The sequence below is a fragment of the Cyanistes caeruleus genome, chromosome 9 (assembly GCF_971803275.1).
Source record: "Cyanistes caeruleus chromosome 9, bCyaCae1.hap1.1, whole genome shotgun sequence".
Lineage (NCBI taxonomy): Eukaryota > Metazoa > Chordata > Aves > Passeriformes > Paridae > Cyanistes > Cyanistes caeruleus.
This window is the reverse complement of record NC_141709.1, coordinates 20,182,061-20,203,041: the sequence shown is the minus strand read 5'-3', so window position 1 is coordinate 20,203,041 and position 20,981 is coordinate 20,182,061. Positions and strand designations below refer to the sequence as shown.

Below are 20,981 nucleotides of genomic sequence, written 5' to 3'. Positions count from 1 at the left end.
TGAAAACCTTTTGTGTCAAAGATAAGATTTACCCCCTCTTATCTTTTGTGTCAAAGATAACAGGCAACAAGCTCCTAAATCTGAGCAAAAAATGCAAGAGAAGTATGGTGACAACCAACATTTTGAGTTTCAACTGCAGAACAAAACCACCACCATTACTGCTTTTTGTTTTTCTGCTTCCCTCTTTGTTGAAAAACCAGTACAAGTTGGACTGACTGATAACCTGCTTTGTAAAAAATGCCTCAAGTACAACACATTAGATTTCCATTCAAAGAAACACTAAAAGGAATTTTCTCCAATACATTATATACATGTAAGACATTTCTACATTTATCCCTACACTGATAACACACACCTACCCCAAAATCTATCAAAAAATTATTGTTCTATGTCACAATGACTTTCATCCTTAAGACTGCACTTCTGTTCCTGGTTCTTTGTATGAATAAATGCAAACTATCAGAGTTTTCCAGCTGCTCTGAAGTAGATAAACTTTCTCATACCCACGTGTCAAAGTATGAGATTTTCTGGATTATTTTTTGGTAGAAGTACTAGTGAATTTCATACTCACAAGTTCACCCTGATCTCCTCTCTCTCCTGGATTTCCAGCTTTACCCTGGTTAAAGAGAAATATCAAAAGACAATGCTGGCTTCAAATAATTTCCAAACACAGCTCAGAAATGAGTTACTGTGTTAAAGCTTACTACAAAGACTGGCTCCAATACTTACAATGAGCCCAGGAACTCCTTTCTTTCCTGGATCACCTCTTTCTCCCTGATAAATAACAAACAGTGTGTAAAGTCTACATACATTTGCTTGATCAACTGCATACAGTTACTATGCTGGGTAACTACAGAACGTGCAGATTCAGGCTTAGATGTGCTCATACTGTAAAAAAATAAGTACCTGGAAAAGGCAGAAATTTGCAAATCTCTTGGATTAAATTGAATTCTCTGTGGCTTCTGCCATGATGGACTGGGTTTTAAAATTATTTTCTTTTGTCTGTTATGGTCTACCTCAATGTTTTATATAGTACTGAGCAATGCAAACACTCACCTTAATACCTTCTGTTCCCAGTTCTCCTGGAGGACCATCGAGACCTCTTGGCCCCTGAATATTAAAGAAGTGATTTGAAATACTAATTATGCATTATTTTTGGTTGTCATTAAGGAGATGTTACATAAGCTTTAGGAGAGGGGAAGCATTTTGTTAGCATGAAAACAAATTTTCATTGTGTGTCAAGTGTGAAATAAAGCTTCAAAGAAAAAAATAAGTTTCTGGTTTGTTAAATTTTGAATTTAAGAAGAAAGATTTTTTTGAAACGTATGTAAACAAAACATTCAGTGTCTCTGTTGGAGCCAGATGGCAGGCTGATATTTTCTGCTCTTTTCTTCATCCACCTTGTAGTCATAGAACACGCAAGTACGTACAGGGATTTAGATGATCACTGTATATACAGAGTGCTTGCTTTTAAGCACATTGTAAGATGTATATGCAAAAATTAATCTTGCTAGTAAGAATCTAAAGAAAGCAGATGAAGTTCTCCCACTGGTAAACCAGTTTGAGGCAAGATTAGAAGCAATTTATAATTGTCAACTATTGTGCTCTATTGTTAGGCTAAAATGCTTTTGTAAATTGATTTTTATAAGCAATTGATGAACATTACTAATTATTTGTTTAACAATTGTTACGTTACTAATATACATTACTGTAGCATAATTCAGCAAATACCTATTGCCAAAACATTCAGAGTTTTATTATTGAAGATTAGAAATCTAAATCCAGTAGCTTACAAGCAAATGAAAAATTCTTAAATAGGTCATGAACAAAATGGAAAATAGTATTTTATCCATGCTGACCTAGGAGGTTATTTCCATAGTTCTAAAAACCATGACTGTTTAGGTATGGAACATTAAATTAAAACCAGTTAATAACAACTTATAACTAATGACCACTTGAAAGGAAGAGCTAGATAAGTATCAAGACAGGCTCTTTACAGATGTACACATTGGGAGGATGAGACATAACAGCTTTCCTGGTGGCATTTGGGCTGGCTGGCATCAGAGGGAGTTACAACAATACTGTGGCAGTGCCCAGAGGAAACAATCTCCATTTCTATGGTGAATTTCTGTGTTGTAGAGACCCTTACCACCTCATGGGTCATGGTTTATAGTGAAGGACATCCAATCATGATTTATTTTCATTCGTAAGACTGTTCTAAATGATGATAATAAGGGCTTGTAAAATGACTTTGTTGGAAGCACATCTGAGTTAATTAAATTTACTATCCCTGCAAAAATATCTGTGACTTCCATATCTCTCTTGGATATTTTGAGAAAAAACATACCAGAATTTGCTCTCTGTGACTTGGACTAACTGATCCACAGCAAAATGTCTCTTGGAACATGTGGTGAGCACCCATCCACTTTTCTCTGGAGGAAAAGTGAAAATGGCTGACTGGTAACTCAGGAACAGTGTGTATCCAGAATCATTTAGACTTTTCTCCTGAAATGAAAACCTCTCAGGAATAGGTCTTTCCTGTGAGCTGATCTATAACTACAACCCCTGGCAAAGCCAGGAGTATCCCATGAGAACTCATCTGTCATCATTTCAGCACTGCTACTTCTGGCCAGAACAAAGGAACACAGAAACCATAGGAAAAGGAGAAAGGGAAGCCAGGGAGAGCTGTATAAAATACTCTGTAGTTTGGGACACAGCTTTTTTGAGGCAGTCTGTTTTTTTGTTTTAGTGTAAAAGTCAGGACTGAGCAATTACAGGCATATTTTTGGGCTAGAGAGGAAAAGAGGCACTGAGCTGCCTCAGATGAAGATGACACTGAGCTGCCATGTGGCACTCAATGTGAAAGGTCCCAAACCAAGCAATAAAGAAGTCTATGGAAAAAAAAGCTGTGACTTCAAGGCACTCAGAGATTAGAAACAAAACACTAGAGGTCTTTTCAGAGATGAAGGAGGCTTTTATAAAAACATTTATACTGGGACTCATGTTAAGATTATGTAATAGGGTAACTCAGTTGTTGAATTACTATAGAGCATAATTCAAAAGAAAGCTAAACATCTTGATCAAATTAATTTCAGGTTCACTTTTTTCTGTAACTGCTATCTGTAACACACACAAAATTGGTTGTGATGAAAATTCAAGCAGATTTAGCAGGTTTATTGCTCCCTGATCTGAAATGTCTCAAGGAACAGGAGGAGAAGGGACAAGAAGAAATTGAGATGGAGTGAGGACAGCTCGTTCAGCTGTGGGGACAGAAAGGACATAAGCTTTAGGAAGACCCATGGAGGAACCACCTATGGCAACACAAGGAATGGGGAAATTGAGAGTGTTTTACCTCAAAGTTAAGCAATTGCAGGATAGTTTTAGATTTTCTCAGACTTTTTAGGTATATGATATGTCATTTCTATTTCTGCATTCTCCACAGGACTGACCAGAGGACAGAATCTCAAGATAGAATATTCAAGGAAGAAAAAGGACATGTGTTCATTTTACAGATTTAAGTAACAAGGAAATGTCCCTCTAGGTTTTATCTTCTACCATTAAGAATTACCAGATAAATTATTTCAACACTTCTGACATAACTTTAATCATAAAGAGTATCATAGCTTGCAGTTTGAGAAACAAGCCTGTCAGGAGACAACACAAGATTCTCAGTCCGTGTCATGCACATAACACACCAAAACCTTTCTGGCACTCACACAGATCTCCATTTCAATGGAGTTCACCTTGGCAGCCCATGACAACTGATCTGATCACTAGCAGTTAAGTGAAAAAGTCTGCCATTTAAAACACCTATCTTCTACTATATAACTGTGAATTGAAAACAAAGTAACAGAAAGCAACATGATCCTCTGGGCCATGCCTTCCTTTAGCCAGCCACAGACAAAGGGCAGGAATCCAAGGGAAAGGCAATTTAATATCCTGACAAAAGGACACAATAACATTCCAATAAATAGTGTGGTGTGACTCCTTATTGGCACAGATGAATTGGATTGTACAATTTCTTACTATAGCTAGTACAGAATGAGAGATATACTTGATTTGCCTGCTGTTATTTAAATTAGGTTGCAACAGAGCTGGGGAGTGAGACTGCCAAACAATTGCTACTATTTTTTGCTTTGGCATGGGTTCAGCTCTGCTTCTGAAATGGAACATTTTACACTGAAAGCTCTAGTATGATAATCCAAGGAAAGTTCATCTAAGAAGGTAAAAAGCACAAATTAATGTTTTTTGTTCTTTCTCGTCCTGTCTCCCAAATACCAGAAGAGTGAAAATAACACAAACACAATATATAGCTACTTCTCTATCTTGGTGGCTGACACGGGAGAATATTAGAAAACATCAATTTAGTCTCACTTCCTTCAAACAATTAAGAGAGACAAACACATTCAGATATCAATGTACCACCAAGCACACTTGGATGCTTGTTTCACAAGTGCACACAATTTGCTAAGTTCCATATTCCCTGCTGTAAGAAGTACAAAAGATATCGCTCATTAAAACAAAGCATAGATGTCCTCAAGCACCTGAGGTTCTTCATGCCAGTACAGATGCCACTAAACCAGGGACAACCCTACTGGCTACTAGAGACAAGAGCTGCTGTTGCCTGACCCCAAATTTACAGATGTTCACCGTGCCATTTATTTGCATTTTCAAGTCTAAATTTCATGATCTGCATTCCAGGAAAGTAAAAGCAGAAAAAATTTATCTTTTGAGCTTTAAAACACCAAATGCCAATCTGAAGAATATTAAATGCTAAGAACTTTAGCACCTGTTGGGAATTTTGCTTAGGTAACACTTATGAAATGAACCTAATGATACAGAAACTCTTCCTCTCAAACTAGAAGCTACAGTTTTATCAGTCCAAGATTATGGTATGAACTGAAAGCATCACCAGTCTCTGACATTGTGGTTTACTTCACACATTAGCAAACAAAGACTACGAAACAAAAGATCATGCAATGACTCCATGTAAGTGGCATTTACACTGCCAGGCTTCCAGACTAATGCATTTCTTCCTTCTGGTCATGGAAAGAAATACTTTCTCCCACATATTGATACTCTCACCCTCAGTGTCATTCTGTCATTGAAGTATCTACAAAATGGGGTTCTCCCTCTGTGTTTTCATGAGATTAACACTAAAAAATAAAGTGTAATAAACCTTCCACACAATTCTAGCCAAGTGCATCAAGCATGAGCTGAGGAAGCTCTGTGCCAGTGCTGTGCTCAGTGGCATATTCCTTGAAATCCCCCAAGAGTGAGATACTCCATAGACTTCTAGCCAGCCTGCCTTCAGCTGGCCAGAACTCCTGGGTGTACTGGACAGTGAACAGCTGGACACTCTCAGACAGAAGTTAACTGCTGGGTAATCTTGGATGCAAAACCATTGCTGAAAGGTCCAGAATTTATGAAGTGAAGGAATTCTATTCCGTGACAGTGCACCAGTAGAGGGTCAGTGCTTCTAAGACTTCCCACAGATTCCAGCTGTAAAGACAGGATATGTTCTTGTTTCCATACACAATGAAGGGGAATTTCCATATGCTTCCATTTAACTTCTCTATCTGACTGTGGTATGCATTTTCTGAGGCCCTCCAAAGAGAGCTCAGGGTTCTGGCACTTCTCTTTCTGAATCCAGTGATGACAAACCCCAGGTTTCAGGGCACCTCAGATATTTTCCTTATGTGAGATTCCACTTTTGGTCTGATATTTTGATCTTGAGAGCAGATAAAATTCTCAGTGACTTCAGTGGGAGTTTGCTCTCAGAGCCTGAGGACCTGGATCTGTTCTGAGACCCTCTTTCATGAGACATTCCTAGACATGCTGGGTAGAGGCAAAGGCATAAACCACAAGTCCAAAATGAGACTTTCGCAGAGCTTGGGATATATGGGATTTATTTTGAGTGATCTTTAATTATAAACACTGTACTCCATAATGTGCTGCCAAAATCATAGAGATATATTTATCAGGAATAAATGGAGCTGTGAAGACACACTGGTCCAGCCACTGGTATGAGCTGTGCAAGTTTCTTAGGAATCCTGGATATACTGTCAAACTGGTAGGTGAGGTGAGAGACTTCATTGATGTGGGCTTTGGATTAGTGTTTTGTGTACAGTGAGAAAATGGTTTCCATTTCCCTGACAAAAGTGAAATGGGAATGACAATCTAACAAGGGGAGGTTCAAGATTCTAGGACACAGTATCTGCTGATTACACTTCTTCCCTCAAAACTGGGTTTGAGAGATTTTTTTCCATTTCCAAAGAATTAAATGCAGTTAAAGATAATAGTCCTTAAAACATTGAAATAGCCCAATTGTAGTTATAAATGACAACTTTTGCATGTTTAGGTGTACAGAAAACAGTCAGGTGGTGATCTAGGTTCTAGCTTTGCTCTCAGCTGAAACCAATTGGCAAAGCCCATTGCACTCTGAGTATAAATAAAGATTCATATTGTTTCCTACATGGAAATACAAGTATAATCAATCTGATTTCAATACAAATGAGTTGAGACCAGATGACAAAGGGAGCAGCTGTAAATGGGTTATATTTCAGATTTATATTTGCAACACACTACTCTCTGCTCTAAGTAACATAAAGGAGCAATAGTACTTACTCTTCTTCCCTTAGGACCCTGTGGCCCTGATGGTCCTCGTGCTCCTGAAGGTCCCTACACATCAAACAAACTTATTATTCATTGTCTTCTAAACACAGATTCTTGAAAATTACAAGGCTTATGCACCTTGAGCAACAGTCAATGCAATAAATGCAAATCAATCACTTTCACTCATGGTACAAATTAATTAATCATGTTTGTACAATTTATGTAGAAAAATCTAATTAACAGACTCTATATGTAACATTATTTTTACAAAACACTGATGTAATTGTTGGATGGATTACTTGTGTCTATTATCCCAAAATTTTTAAAAGAGACCTGCATTTCAGCAACATTATGTTAAAAAGTGTGAATATTTTCTGATAAAAGGCTCAGTTTTTATCTGTATTGAAGACACATGCTAGACAAATTATAAAAATTATAAACAGCAGATTAGAATATAATTTATTTTTATTAACAATGAAACTAAACACATAATAAATATATTTAAACTATATTAGGCACCAATAAATTTAAAAAATATTATGCAGTTATTAACCATCTTTCCAAAATTCTATTTCCCTACTTGTGTCAATGGAGTGATTTTTAAATGAATGAGTAAATCATATAATTGCTTTTCCTGTTTCTCATAGATCATCCTAGCAAAGAGCAAGTGAACACATTCTGTCTGGATGGGTACATTTTCATGACAGTTTTACAAGTTCCAGTACAAACTAGAAACTATTCTTAGCTTCAGCAAAGGTAAAAGACAATTTGAAAATAGCTCATTCTATGTCAAACCAAAGCACCCCCCTATACCTACAGGTAATCCTTCTGGCCCCACAGGTCCAGGGCCTCCTGGAGGTCCTGGATAGCCCTAGAATTAAAATAAACATAGAAAAGACAGTACAGTTTTATCTAAATTGTTATTATAGTTACCGTAATAAATCCAGTTACTTACCTGAATAACTGGAGGTAAGTTAATAAAATATTTAATTTTGCAAAATTTGTTCCCAAAATTTTGTTTAAAAACTAAATGCTTAATTGGATATCTTCTAGTAACCATTAAAACAGCCTAGAAAGCTTTCCCACACACAGACACTAGCTGGCAGGGATGTACTGAAACAAAAGATGTTGAGATCTAAAGGAATTTCAAATTCCTCTTTTGAGAGGAATTTTGAGAGGGCTGTGACAGTGGGAACAGAAAGTGGGCACATCCTGGTGTGGGCAGATCTGGCCAAGACCAAACGCCAAGAACAACTCTTGTCTGGGGACTGCAATGACTTACTATTGGGAAAGGTTCTTTCTGCCATGACTTAAGTGGATTTACCTATGGCAATAAGCATTAATAACAGTCCAAGAAAAGTAGTTGATAAGACTGGATACTATATTAATAAATCCTTGTTTATTAACCTCCCTAATAAGAATCTTTTCATGGATCAAAAGCAGCCGGTTGAAGGTAAATCTAGATTAGAGGGATTTAATGAAGGACAGAAAGCTTTAAAGGGCATTGGCTCTGCATCAATCACTTAGCTGGTTTGCAGTCTCAGGGTACTTGATCTCTTCCTTGCTAATGGATGCCCAAAGAGTAATTACTCCAAATACATAATATCCTTGTCCATGGCAAGGACACACTGCACCACGCTCGGGCCCACATCTGCAGTTTCTGTGTAATGCCATGGAGATTTCAGCCCTGCCAACCACACCAGTGTCAGAGGAAACAGGATGCAGCACCTACCACGTTACATAAACTGCCCGTCCTCTCCTTGCAGTTAAACCTTTAAGTGCTCCCTGTACACTCTGGAGCTCCCACAGTGCTAGCTGGCAAGCACACAAGCAAGCCTTAAGCTTGTTTCCTAGAGAACTTCAACAAGAACATGGCCATGGGCACACGTGTACAGCCTTTCATTTCTGTACCCCATGGCATGGCCTCTGGGCTGCATGAAGTGCTGTGTCCTGCTTTAGGACAAGTGGTGCTCTCAGGAAGCCAGTCCTCCCATGAGAGTGGCACCCAGGAGCTGTTTGGGAAGTGCTGGGCAGTAGAATTAGAGGTGATGCTAGTTACTAGTCTCTACTAAAATAACCTGGGTTACCCCAGTTTACAAGGAAATGGTTATTTTACTTTCCCCCTCCTTTTAATTTATTAATTAAATATCCTTTATTAAGGCTGCTTAGAGCCTTTTTTCAAAAATGTAGTTGCTCTGCTCTTTCGTTCAGCAGATCACTTTGCAATATCACTGTTACAGAGGGGCTAAAGCTATACAATAAAACTTTGTAGGAACTATGCATCATAAATACTACTCTCCCATAATGTCTGCACAGCCAGAAGGGTGAGAACTTATTACTGTTTTGGAGACTAAAGTGCATTTATAAGTAACATAATTGTGGATTCTATATTACTCGTAACTTACCATGAAACCTTTTTCTCCAGGAGAACCTACAGGTCCTGGACTGCCTCGCTCTCCCTTTAACAACAAAAAAAAAAAAAAAAAATGAAGAAAACCAAAAGAACACTGAATATTCTTCATTTTTTTTCTCTGTCCACTGAGCATACATGGCAGTGCATCACACTACTAGTTGAGAGACTGCCCTTCAGAAACAGTGAAGAGACCTTTTTAAACTTCTTTTTTTAATTCCTACATTCCCTCCTCCTACAAGCCTATCCATCTTTTGAAAAAAATGATAAAACTGAGGTTTTTTTGTCTTCTGTTTTCCTAGAAGACTGAACAAGAGGGTTGACTACATCAGTGTCTGAGAACTTCTAGAAGATATGTTTTCTCTGAGTTGGGTGCATCATATTTATAGTATGTTCCTTAATCCATAAAATTCAGGACAGCAAACAAAGAAAAAAGAAATTTTTTTTCTCTCTTCCTCTTTTCTTTAGTATGTGTTAGGAAAGCAGAAATCTAAAAGGAAGGCCACCCCTTCAGCAGCTGCTGAAGCAACTTGGGTAGGGGAAGCAGGAAGGGTCTCTTTCTGGTCTTCCATATCTTTTCACTTTTCATTCATGTCACATCAGCCCAAACATCAGATTTAGCTGTAGATTATCCTCAGAAGATTGCACTTTTATTACAAATAATGCACATGACACAGTAATAACACTATATTTTGCATACTGTAATTATGCTGGAAATACATTTGTTATTTAAATTCATATAGCATGTTTACCTTGCACTACTTAATCCATAAGAGAGCAAGAAAATAAATTCTATAGAAACAGCATAGCAGTGACAATTATTGCACCGTGAAGAAGCTTCCTTCCCTTTGCTGATGACAAATTAATTATTTGTCATCAGCAAATTTTATTTTCCCCTCCTAGATAAACTAGCAGCAGTATCACAAGGTAATCTTTCTTGGGCCAAGTGTAATTACAGAGAACAAGAATCCTTTGACAAGAAATTCTAAGATGATATTATGACTGAAACCATATGAGATTTGTCTAAACCTAAAGCAAGGCTTTCCACTGATGTATTTCCTTTTACAGATGATATAAATTATAATCAGATTTTAATAGAATTTCTAACAGTAAATTAAGAGTTTCTCAATAAAATATCTAAATAGCAGACACCAGTTTAGGTGAAATAATTCAGCCCTGCAGGAAAGAAATACAAATTATGCTGCATCATTCTGACAATTACGATTTTATCATAACTGAGGCTGACATGCAGTCCAATAATATTTTCCTGTTTTTCAGTTTTAAAATACTTCACCTAAATAAAACCATGTCAAATACACTTAAGCTATTTTTACTTTTCTAGTCACATTGAGTCTGCCAAACTTTGCTTTCACAAACACAACTGTCACTGCACAGCAGACAAAACTCCGTCTTGTATTTTTTATGCAGTTAATATATACAGCCGAATTTTACCTTTCTACTTTTGTCTTCATTATGTAGTAGTGAAAAACCAGTGAGTACTGTATAAAACAAGTATAATTAATGCCAGTTTCTCTGAAACAGTAGCAGTATAGTAAAGGGATATAAAAGTAAGGTATCAAATCTATCAATTCTAAATTAACTGTGAGGTAAAATCAAGAATACAGATACACACCTCAAATAAGAACATTTGGATTACCAGTTATTACACCCCCGTGTAGCTGAAACAGCTACAGGAATTTTGGCTCTGACAGTGGTCAGTAAATGATCTCTCACCAGTACTTAATCACCCCAATGGTTTTCAAAGCTGCTGAGTAGTCAGATACACGATTATACCTTTTCACCAAGGCTTCCAGATGGCCCAGCTTCTCCAAGTAAGCCAGCTGATCCCTGTATAAAAAGAAAGCAGGCTTTTACTTGCATGATGCCTATACTAGTTCATGGTCAGCAGCTCTCCAGCAACAGAGCAGGGCCCATTTCTTCATCACAGAGAGCCCCATGTCTGTCTAAGTGCACCTGGGGAAAGAGAGGGCTGCACGAGTTAGCCTGGCTCACGGTCCAGGCAGAAGGAGCCCTGCATCTCAGCACACCTACTGCAAATAGCTACTGCCAAAAGGCAAATTGCATTAACTTCTTCACAATACTATCCTACCAACTTAGATCTGTCACTGAGCTCAATATTCCACAGCTGAAAGCTTTGCAAACATACAAATAAAGGGGATAATTGCCCTGCTAGTGCTTCAGTCTGATCACAAATTTCAAAGGGAGTGAATTCAGTGGAACAAAGTAAAATGCAGTCAAAACAAAAATTATATTGGATCAGGTGTTGTCCGAATTTGCCCCTCAAGAGTAGTAGCCCCAAATGCCTTTGAATTCAGAGGATCAGAGCCTTTCAGGCATTCAAAAATGAATCTCCTGGGGCTCTCTCACAAATTTCCACTGAATAGAACAAGTATGACTATATGAGGTGGGAAACATGAGAGGAAAATTACTTTTAGAAATCTTATTCCCAGTACTTACAATACCTACTTTATTATGAAACCTAAAAGAAAAAGAATTATGGTGCAAGGTTCCAGTTGTGAAAAATATGACACATTTAGCTTGAAGAAAAAGCAGGAAGTGCCCAGGGTACATTGCATGACTGCTCTTGGAACATGGCAGAAATGTGGAAGCTCCCAGTAGTGATATAATACACAACTCTACAATGTCTGTCACATTTTAAAAAAAAAAAAAAAAAAAAAAAAGAAAGTTATGTCAATTCACACGTTGGCATTGCCATCTTTATGTGTGTAGGAAGGAATAGCATTAGCATTAGTAGCACAACATTGTCATTCAAGTGATATTTAAAAAAAGAGAAAGCACTACTTTAAAATAATAAAAATGCAGCCTTTATTTGTATAACTTGAATACAGTTCAGCCTCAAGTACTTTAACAGAACAGGTGCAAAATAAGTAGAGATTTTATGATTACTTGCTCTCTTGGACTGCTAGCTACGCTGGGAATCCCACAGTTTAAATATATTGCAATGAGCAAATGATACAGTTACCTTTGAGGCTGACAATACTGGCACAAATTTCTTTATGGAAGGAACTAAAGAGATAAGCAGGCATCTCTATGGCTGCTGGGCTGATATACTATGTGTGGGAACTGGTGTATTATATGTCAGAACTGAGATGTCTCTTGCCTTGGCAACAGCCAAAGATGGGTCCTGGTGATACTGGCACTGAGGCAATGGCCCAGACGTCACTGGCAGCAATGAGGGACTTTTGTGATGAATTCTGAGAGTGAGAGCTCCCAGTCAGAGCCAACAGCAGGCCTCAGTAGCAGGCAGAAATCTTTATGAGACAAAGAATTACCCTGTACTCCTGCTTATCAAGGTAAGAGGTGTGGGGGTACAGTTTCAAAATGCTAAATACTAATCACTTTGATTCCCTTATTCCAGGAAGAACAGGAGACATAATTAGAGCCAAGGTGAAACTCAGACCTATTCTCTTTCCACAGAGACACTCCTGATCTCCCCTCCAATGCCATGCTGTTTACAGGACTGAAGATGCTGATCAGAAAGATGGGGAGCTGTGCCTTGCCCCAGCAGCGAACCATTTAATATACAGCCTCTGATCAAGTTCTCTTTTTAATTCAGAAATACTGCCTTCCTGACTTGGATGCTCTGGGCTGAAAGAGCAGAAATGACTAGGAAGCAGTGACTGTGAATATGCTATTGTATTCCCTAGCATATGGCACCTTCCAGAGCGAGGACAGAAGCTGGCTATTAAATATAAAGTTTCCTATACATTGGCTATTCCTTGAAAGTAGTTAAGAAAATTTACAGCAAGAACACTAAGAAGGTTGATACAAAAGATGTGAAAGAAACTTGGCATACCTGGAATTGGATATTTATGGAAAGCAAAGCAATAGTCAAGATGACTAGAAGTGAAGCCAGTGAAATGCTAAAAGCAACAGGGACGTCAGAAAGTATGTAGGGGAAAGAAATTCATGACAGGTTAACTAAATGCTCTTCCACCCCTCTATTCAAAAGAGAGGTCAAATATCTGAGACTGAGAAAATGCTAGGACTGGTATGCACAGAGGCAAGAGAGCCAAAAATCTTAGGAATATAATTTTGAAATTTTCAAACAATTAGTAGCATTCAGTGGAAAGAAAGTACAGAGAGCAAAATATCTTGTTCTGTTAACAGTGAGTTACCATAAAGTGATGGTTTCCTTTAATCATTCCCTACAGACTTTCTGTAAGATCACGTGGCTCTTAAAATCCCAGATTTGGACTGGCTTGTTATAAAGAGCTACTAGGACTGGACTGAAGTGTCAATTCACTCTCCATCTTATGTAAGAAAATGAATACAGTCCAAAGCAGATCTGTTGAAGCAATGTCTTCCAGCATCCCTTCAATCCTCTAGAATTCCAAATATAAAACTGAATGTATTAGAAAACAAAAAAGTGAAACAAAAATCCTGAAGTGATTAAAAAAATCAGCAACTTATTAAAAAAACAGTCATCAACTTTCATTTACAAGGATTTGTGTAAAAGACTCCAGTGACAATAACAGCATAATAACAGCATTTTAGAAACCTTCTTGTCAGTAGCATTTTGTGGAAAATGAATCAGAGACCAGATCTCACAACTAACACGTGCTTGAGAAAGACAAAAACGTCTTGCCAGGGCATATACTCCGTGTTAGAAACTGGACTGTAGCTGAGTAATTGAAAACACATTGAACACTTAATGCAAACCCAAGTATAGAGTAATTCATTGAAAAACCTGGTAGTGAGAAATGAATGTACAGCTGGTTCCAAACATTCCCATGGCAGCAGTTACCTGCCAGGCTGTACTTTCATGTGTTCTTCCGTGATAATTGAAAATTTTCCAATCCAGTGCTATTTCATTTACAGTTCAGCATTCTCAAACATTTTTATTCAACATTCATTTAATGAGATACCATAATAAATTTAACATAACTATCTTGTCACAATAACACTTTTTTATTAATTTTCTGTCTCTTGGGAAAGCAATTTGGTAATCCACCAGAAGTGATAATCTGAGTGAAAATCGGTGATTTGCTACATCCAATGGAGGAAGTGAATAAGAGCAGAGATGCACCATATTTGTACCTTGTAGCTGATATTTCACTCAGTTTTTTAAAGGACTCAAAAATTCAACTACCTGAATATTTGAAAGGCAAAATGTACTGACACCAATCACCTAATCTACATCAGTTTCAAGACAAAAATAAATGGATTAAATTTTGCCTCCAGTGTGAAGTAGGGTAATTCTGTTTGATATCACTTGTAGAGGAATGCATTTAAGGGAAGCTGCCTGACAAAGTGGGGGTAGGATGTGCTCGCTGACAAAACCTTGGAAGCTAAACTGCAGATATCATGTGCAGGTACTATTCCTCTAACTGAAACCAAATGATAAGGAGAACCACTAGCAAAAAATCCTTCAAGAAAAATGAGCAACAGCTTGATAAAGCTAACCTCTAGGCACTATAACCTCTTCCTCCCCTCTCCTCAGCAGGAGCTATATCAGGTCACCTAGGGTAAAACCAAGAAGCACAACATAAGATGCAGAAGTATCTTTATTACCATTCACTGTTTAGTCCTTCATAAAATTTACAGTAATCTCTATCCAACTGCTTCCTGACAGCAGCTGAAGCAAGTCCTTCTTTGGAAGCCCTTGGCAATGTCCCATGCATTCACCAAACTTTTAAAAAAAAAAGGCTTTCCTCAATTGACTTATCTTCTGGCTTATGGTTTAAAATTCTCTTTTCTATATCGTTGAAGCCCAGACTTTTCAGGATAATTCAAACTCCTTCTGTTGAGCATCCTGAACACATCAATTAAAGTTCACTTAATCTTTTCTTCAAGCAAAAGTAATTGCAGTTTCCATTCTCCCTGAATTACACATCCCTGATTTCTAATTCAGCTAATTTTTACCTCTCTGAAAGATGTGGTAATTGCTTTATGGTAATTCTTCCCAAAAGCAACTCAGCTACAAGGCACATGGCCTGACTGCAGTATTTTATTGCCATTCACAGACTCCTGTAGACTGACCATTTGCAGTCTGCTCTGGAGCTGCCATCAACAGCCTGAACATCACTGGTTTTCCTTTGCTGCATTGTAAAGTTTTTTTTCATGGCAAAGCACTTTTTATTTCAGCTTGGTTTCCTTCTGTTGTTTCAAAAACTATGTGCAACCAGAGAAATTTGCTGACATGTAATTTCTGAAGATTATTTTTCCAGGATTTGTGCTCATGAACTCTGCCTTTTGACACCAGTTGCACATACTACAGCTGACAGTTCTACCCTTGTACTCTGTCTCAATGTGTGTATAAATGTCAAGGATTTCTAATCCAGAAGTCTACAGGCTGAATTTCTTTAACAGAGGTAGCAAGGAAAAATAGGAATTAACTTGCACTTAGTCATTCGGAGTGGCACAGCCTGGGTAAACACTAGCATTATCAAACACTAAAACAATCCTGGGAAACAACTGTTTTAAGTTCAGATGAGTTCTGAATAATTCAATAAATCATTTTCTTAAATCATCCCTGACATTTTAACAAACAGGTCATTTGTATGAGATGCTTAAAGTTACTTTCAAATATTTGCTCTCCATCACTGAACAGCATCTTATCTAAGCATAAAAGAATCCAGTTGCATATGTCAGCAAAGCCAGATTTTCCTCCTCCAAAATGTGGGGGGAATTTTCTCAGTAGCTGAAGGGGTTGTTTCTTTTGGCATGGCTTCCAAAAGATTTTGTCTCATCAGCAGTGTACATTTGCTCTGTCTGCTGTTCCCTTGCTTCTCACTATCTTAACCAATCCCTCTTCAATTGGACTTGATGGTCCTGCAGTTAACCAAATATCCTGCAGCAAGGAGCAGCTGCTGGATTCTGCCACAGCTCAAGGCTCTGCTGAACCAAGCAGCCTCCCGTATCTGCCTCCCTTCCCCTTTAAACAAACACAACACAGGCTGTAGCCAGAAAAACAGCTTTTGTTGTAAGGCTTGGTTAAGGAATAGTATCTGAAGTCTGACTTTAACCACATTCCTGATGTCTGTCATTTAAGCTTACGAGCACAGCAAACATTTTATAAATTTACTCTGTTTCCACAGTGGACAAACATCCAGAAATACTTTGGCAGAAATGTGCTCTGAAGAATCAGCAGCTTCATGTGATCTAAGAAATGTTGTGGCTTCTAGCCTATTGACAGAGCTGTATTTCAGCACATATTACACTTTACTAGGCTGAAAAAACAAGTGTTACAGTCCAGTCTCTTGCTGTTGAAATTTCCCTGCTTGTGCAGAGTTTCCATCTGTACTTTTCTAAGCAGGTATTAAATAGGACCTGAGAAAGCTGCTACAGAAAAGGAGTAATTCTGTAATTCTGTAATTCTATTCTGGCACCTCAGACAGCAGTGGCAGATGTTTTAGTGAATGACAGGAGATGAATGATATGAGAGAAAGCAAGCAGATTGAAATAGACAGAAAAAAAAATATTGGTAGAACCCTTTGGTATCAATAGCAGACAGGCACATGTGGTCATGGCATAATTTGCTGTGAAATCAGCATTTACAGGATTTATTATTGCAAAATTGATTCTTAGCTTATTCAGGAAATGTGCTATTTATCATTTGGAAAACTGGAATGCTGTGATGGATTCTCCATTGCTAAAAAACAGTATAATATATTTTAACCATGGACTTAAAAATATGTGTTATAACCTGTAATTTGAAGAAGTCTGTCCATAGAGATAATGAATAAACAGAAAATCATAGACAAGCCAGAAAGGAAAGCTGGTGAGGTTGTGGTGTAGAAGGGAGAAGCCAAATACACAGTATTTTTTAGACATTGGTCTTATTTTCAACTTTTTAGCCACTTATTTTTCCCTTTGCCTTTACTATCAAATAAACTGTACAGTAGTTGCACATTTTTTACTGCTATTTGTACAATTCATCTTTGTATTTAGTGTCACCAAGCACCTGGTAGCACACAAACTCCATAAGGCATCAGTAAGGACAAATGCCTTACTCCATACCTTTTTTTGACTCCATCTCAAAATCTGTCCCAGAGGTTGGTAGCACTTGTACTTTGCTTTTGCACTTTGTTTTTCAAACTTCCTTCTGTTTTTCAAACTTTTTGTTTGTTTGTTTTGTGTGTGGCATGTTTGATTCCAGAGATGTTCTCACGCCACCAGAGCCAATACTGAATAGCAGGGAGGGGATTTATCTGTGAATTAAGAAGTCCATACTCTGTGTGTATGCCAAGGGAAAGAGAAATTACTTATTACAAACAGAAGCTGTTGAGAAGCTGGAAGCAAAATCTGTGTCCAAAGCATACAGAAGTGAATATTTTGCATCAGGACTCATGTCTGGAAAAGCATTTTCTGCATATGAGAAAAAACATCATCTTCCTGTTAGTACTTTTCAATTTTTTTTGGAAAAGTTTGACAGTTGCAGATTGCAGTGGTGAATAAGGTGAAGAAAAGGGGTTTTGAAAGGTCTAAGAGTGAGTGTGCTTGTGTCTCCTCTTGGTGTTTCACCCCTCTACGACAACAAAATATGTATTATCCCCTTAAAGATCATGTAATGGGCACTGGTTGCCAGATAATGCAAAGGCAACAACAGATCAAGGGCCTATGAAGCTCATTTGATTAGATACATGTACATAAATTAGAAGACATTCTACAATCCACAGGTAAAAATAAGAAATATTTATCAGTAACTTAGAAACTATTTTAGTTTTCAGGTATTATGTGCCATCCTGTATTACATGTAAATTCTCCAAATATCATGTGTGGGAAATGGTAATTAATGATGGGCTATAAATATCTTTCTTTATAACACTGTAACAGGGCTGCAACATCCCCTTGTTTGGCATAGAAAATACTATTTAATTCTTGCAGCTTGACCCTGACTACAATTAGGTAGCTGGTATGATTATTTTATTCAACAACACTGCAATGTATCATTGATTATGTGAGATAGTAATTACTACATAGAATGGAGCTTTTTTTAGTGGTGAAAGACATTATGTTCATACAAAATATATGCATTGTGAAAATTTGTCCACTGAATTCAAGTTCACCGAGGAGCAAAAATAAATCTATGTCAAATCCAGAGAGTTAAGGTTAAGCAACTAGCTTCTGTAACTGTTTCATGCTCTATTATTGATGTAATGACTTAAGACTGAGCCTACCTTTTTCTTTTGTTGAGGTTTTTGGCACTGTGCTGGATGACTTTCAAGGGGATCTTATGGCATGTCATGGCCCTATCGGTTCCTGTGTATGCAGATACTTTCATGTGACTGGGAGTCCAACTTCTCAGTCCCCTTCCCCAGAGCACAATCCCCAGAGTGCACAGTGGAGCTGGACTTGACCAACAAGCAGTTTGTAAAACTTCTGCAGTAACCAACCATTTGATGATGAGTTGCCCCAGGTACATCTGCTCGGTATTTTGTGGACAATGGGGAGCTAACTCTGCCTGCCAGCTAAGGTGGTGAACAGAGTTTATATGAGTAGTACAGCACTAAGCCCAAACCAGTGTATGGTATCTCTCCTTCAGCATATGTTAACTCTAGAAATAAAATCAATTTAATCATGTTCTAGACAGCTCTTGGGTAACTCAAGCATGGGCTTGAGTCAAGCTCACATCTGCTCATAAATCCCAGACAGAAGTTAAAAATACAAAAGGGCAGGGGATGAAATTAAGTAGAGAGAGAATTCCAAAGTGGTATGTTTTGGTGACAATTACCACCTAAAAAAGCACATATAATAGAAGAACTGTGAGAGATAAGGCTTTAACAAAACAAAGGATAGGAGACTGTGAATCTCAAACTGAGTAACAACACACTCCTGTAGAAGTGAGCACATCTATGCAAGAAGTAGGCTTGTAAGAAGCAATGTTTCCATTCAGTATTAGCAGTTTGGGCAGTAGGCTGGAGTCAGATGTTTGGATGAATTGGAAACAGGCAACAGGGGAGTTAGAATGTGACTTAAATTATCTCAAAAACATGACAGGCTAATTGAATTTGGGCTTTTAAGCCTGAAAAGAAAGAATGAAAGAGGCACAGAATAACAATCACCATATGAAAAATTCTGTTTCCAGCAAAAAGGAATCAGGTTACACAACTGGAAGAACTTTTTAAAACCAGCGAAGCCCTGGTCTTGGAGCTTTTTAATATCTGGTTAGATGAATATTTGTCAGAACTGATGTAAAGATAACAGGTCCTGCCTAGGCAGAAGAGGACGGGCTACGTGTCACCACAAGATCACCTCGAGCTCTGTGATTTTATGGAGCATAGACAGAACAAGCCTGCAAAATACATCTCAGCCTAAAAGTAGCCTCTCAAATGATTTAACTGGAAAAGGATCACTTGTTCACGTACATGGACATGCCTTGGAAAACCCCTACAACCACCTGCAATATTCACACAATGTATGGGGAGAAAAGCAGAATTAATTTTGGAAAATGCTTGAAACAGGAAATTTCTTTAAATAATATGAATCTAAAAGACTACAAAGGAATAACTGACATACTACAGCTTCAAATACAGGCAAACCTCATCAGGCAATGTCTGCAACAAACTATTCATTTGCTCTCAAATAAAACAGAATTAAAAATTAAACCAGAAAGAGAATTCAAGCTTACTGCTTCACCAGTTTTTCCAAGGTTTCCTTGGTCTCCTTTTTCTCCCTGTTAAATGCAGAAAACAGATGATACAGTTCACTAGAAAAGTAATTTCTTTCATATGTGTATATTAAAGTTCTCCGTTTTCCTATGAGCCTCTTTATTTTCTAAATTACATCTGCCAATTAAAACTTTAAAAGCTAAAATTGAGTAACCAAAACAAATTTTGTCAGTGGCTAATTTTGATTTGGTAAAATGATGTCCTAAGGTATTTAGGATTTGCCTGCAAAAATAAAAACTATCAATTAAGTGCTCACAAAACACATTAGGTCAGCAAATACTATAAATTAATTATTCTATTTTCATTTAAATATTTTTTTCAGAAAATTACCTTCACTATTTCACTACTGCTTGAAAGGTAAATGTTGCCTGCACACTTCATTGATAACTGTCAATTTTTTATGAAATATTAGGAAAATTGACATTTGAGTGACACTTTAACAAACTTCTCCCCCTTTCCCCAAAATCTTGAAACCATCATTAAGTATTAATTAATTCTGTTCTCCAAAATAACACTGTTACATAACTGAAACATTTTGCTGTGTATTTCACAGGTGGAAGCTGGGTATATAAGCATTATTGATTATCTGGCTGTGACTATAATCTCAGTCATCTAATAACTGATGAACAATTATTTGTGTACTGGTTTATACTAATTGCAGATCAGCACTGGGAACTTCTGCTGCCACAAGCTCCTCTTCTGAGCTGCAGCACTTCATCTCATCCCCATTCACACTTCCAAAATCCTGCCAGTGTAGGAACTGCCCTGAGACCCTTGTTGCCCCCCAGTCCAGGCACTCTCACATTTCCAGGCTGTTTGATTTAATTTTAGCAGGTCACACATCCCTGTCTCCTAGAGATGCACAATTTTCTCCTTTTTCAAAATGGGATCTTGCAAGAAAGCAAAATCTTAAGTATGATACACATTTATATTCTTTGGAAGCATGTGTGCTCATATCCTTTCACTGGCTGTCACTGTAAATAGTTGTGTATAACTCTATTCCAAAACCATTCTATTTCATACATAAACCATCACTTACCTTTAAACCTTCTGGTCCAGGATCACCTACATAACCTTTCTGTCCTGGCTTTCCCTAAAATAAGGATTAGAATAAAATATTGCAAATATTTCATTTTGAAAAGATAATTTTATCACAGTTTATCTATTTCTCAAAATTGTACACTTTATCAAAAATGTACAGTTTAGTAATATTCAATACAAAAATTTTAGCAAGTGTACTCATATAATATATACCTGAAAATACATTATTGAATATTTCATCCAATACTGGAATAGTAAGC

General features: G+C 37.5%; 1 protein-coding gene across 2 annotated transcripts in view; it reads right to left on the bottom strand.

Annotated features, from left to right (window-relative positions):
• COL24A1 (collagen type XXIV alpha 1 chain) overlaps window positions 1-20,981 on the bottom strand; it is a 126,174-nt gene that overhangs the window by 34,389 nt on the left and 70,804 nt on the right. For both annotated transcript variants that reach the window (XR_015290352.1, XM_086901536.1), the window contains exons 23-31: window positions 20,720-20,773; window positions 19,641-19,685; window positions 10,820-10,873; window positions 9,021-9,074; window positions 7,433-7,486; window positions 6,628-6,681; window positions 1,057-1,110; window positions 730-774; window positions 572-616 (exon numbers count right to left, since the gene is read on the bottom strand). Coding sequence is in view for 1 of the 2 variants with exons in the window: in XM_086901536.1 (XP_086757662.1) it covers window positions 572-616; window positions 730-774; window positions 1,057-1,110; window positions 6,628-6,681; window positions 7,433-7,486; window positions 9,021-9,074; window positions 10,820-10,873; window positions 19,641-19,685; window positions 20,720-20,773 (459 nt within the window). In the remaining variant the exon portion in view is untranslated. The remainder of the gene's footprint in view (window positions 1-571; window positions 617-729; window positions 775-1,056; window positions 1,111-6,627; window positions 6,682-7,432; window positions 7,487-9,020; window positions 9,075-10,819; window positions 10,874-19,640; window positions 19,686-20,719; window positions 20,774-20,981) is intronic.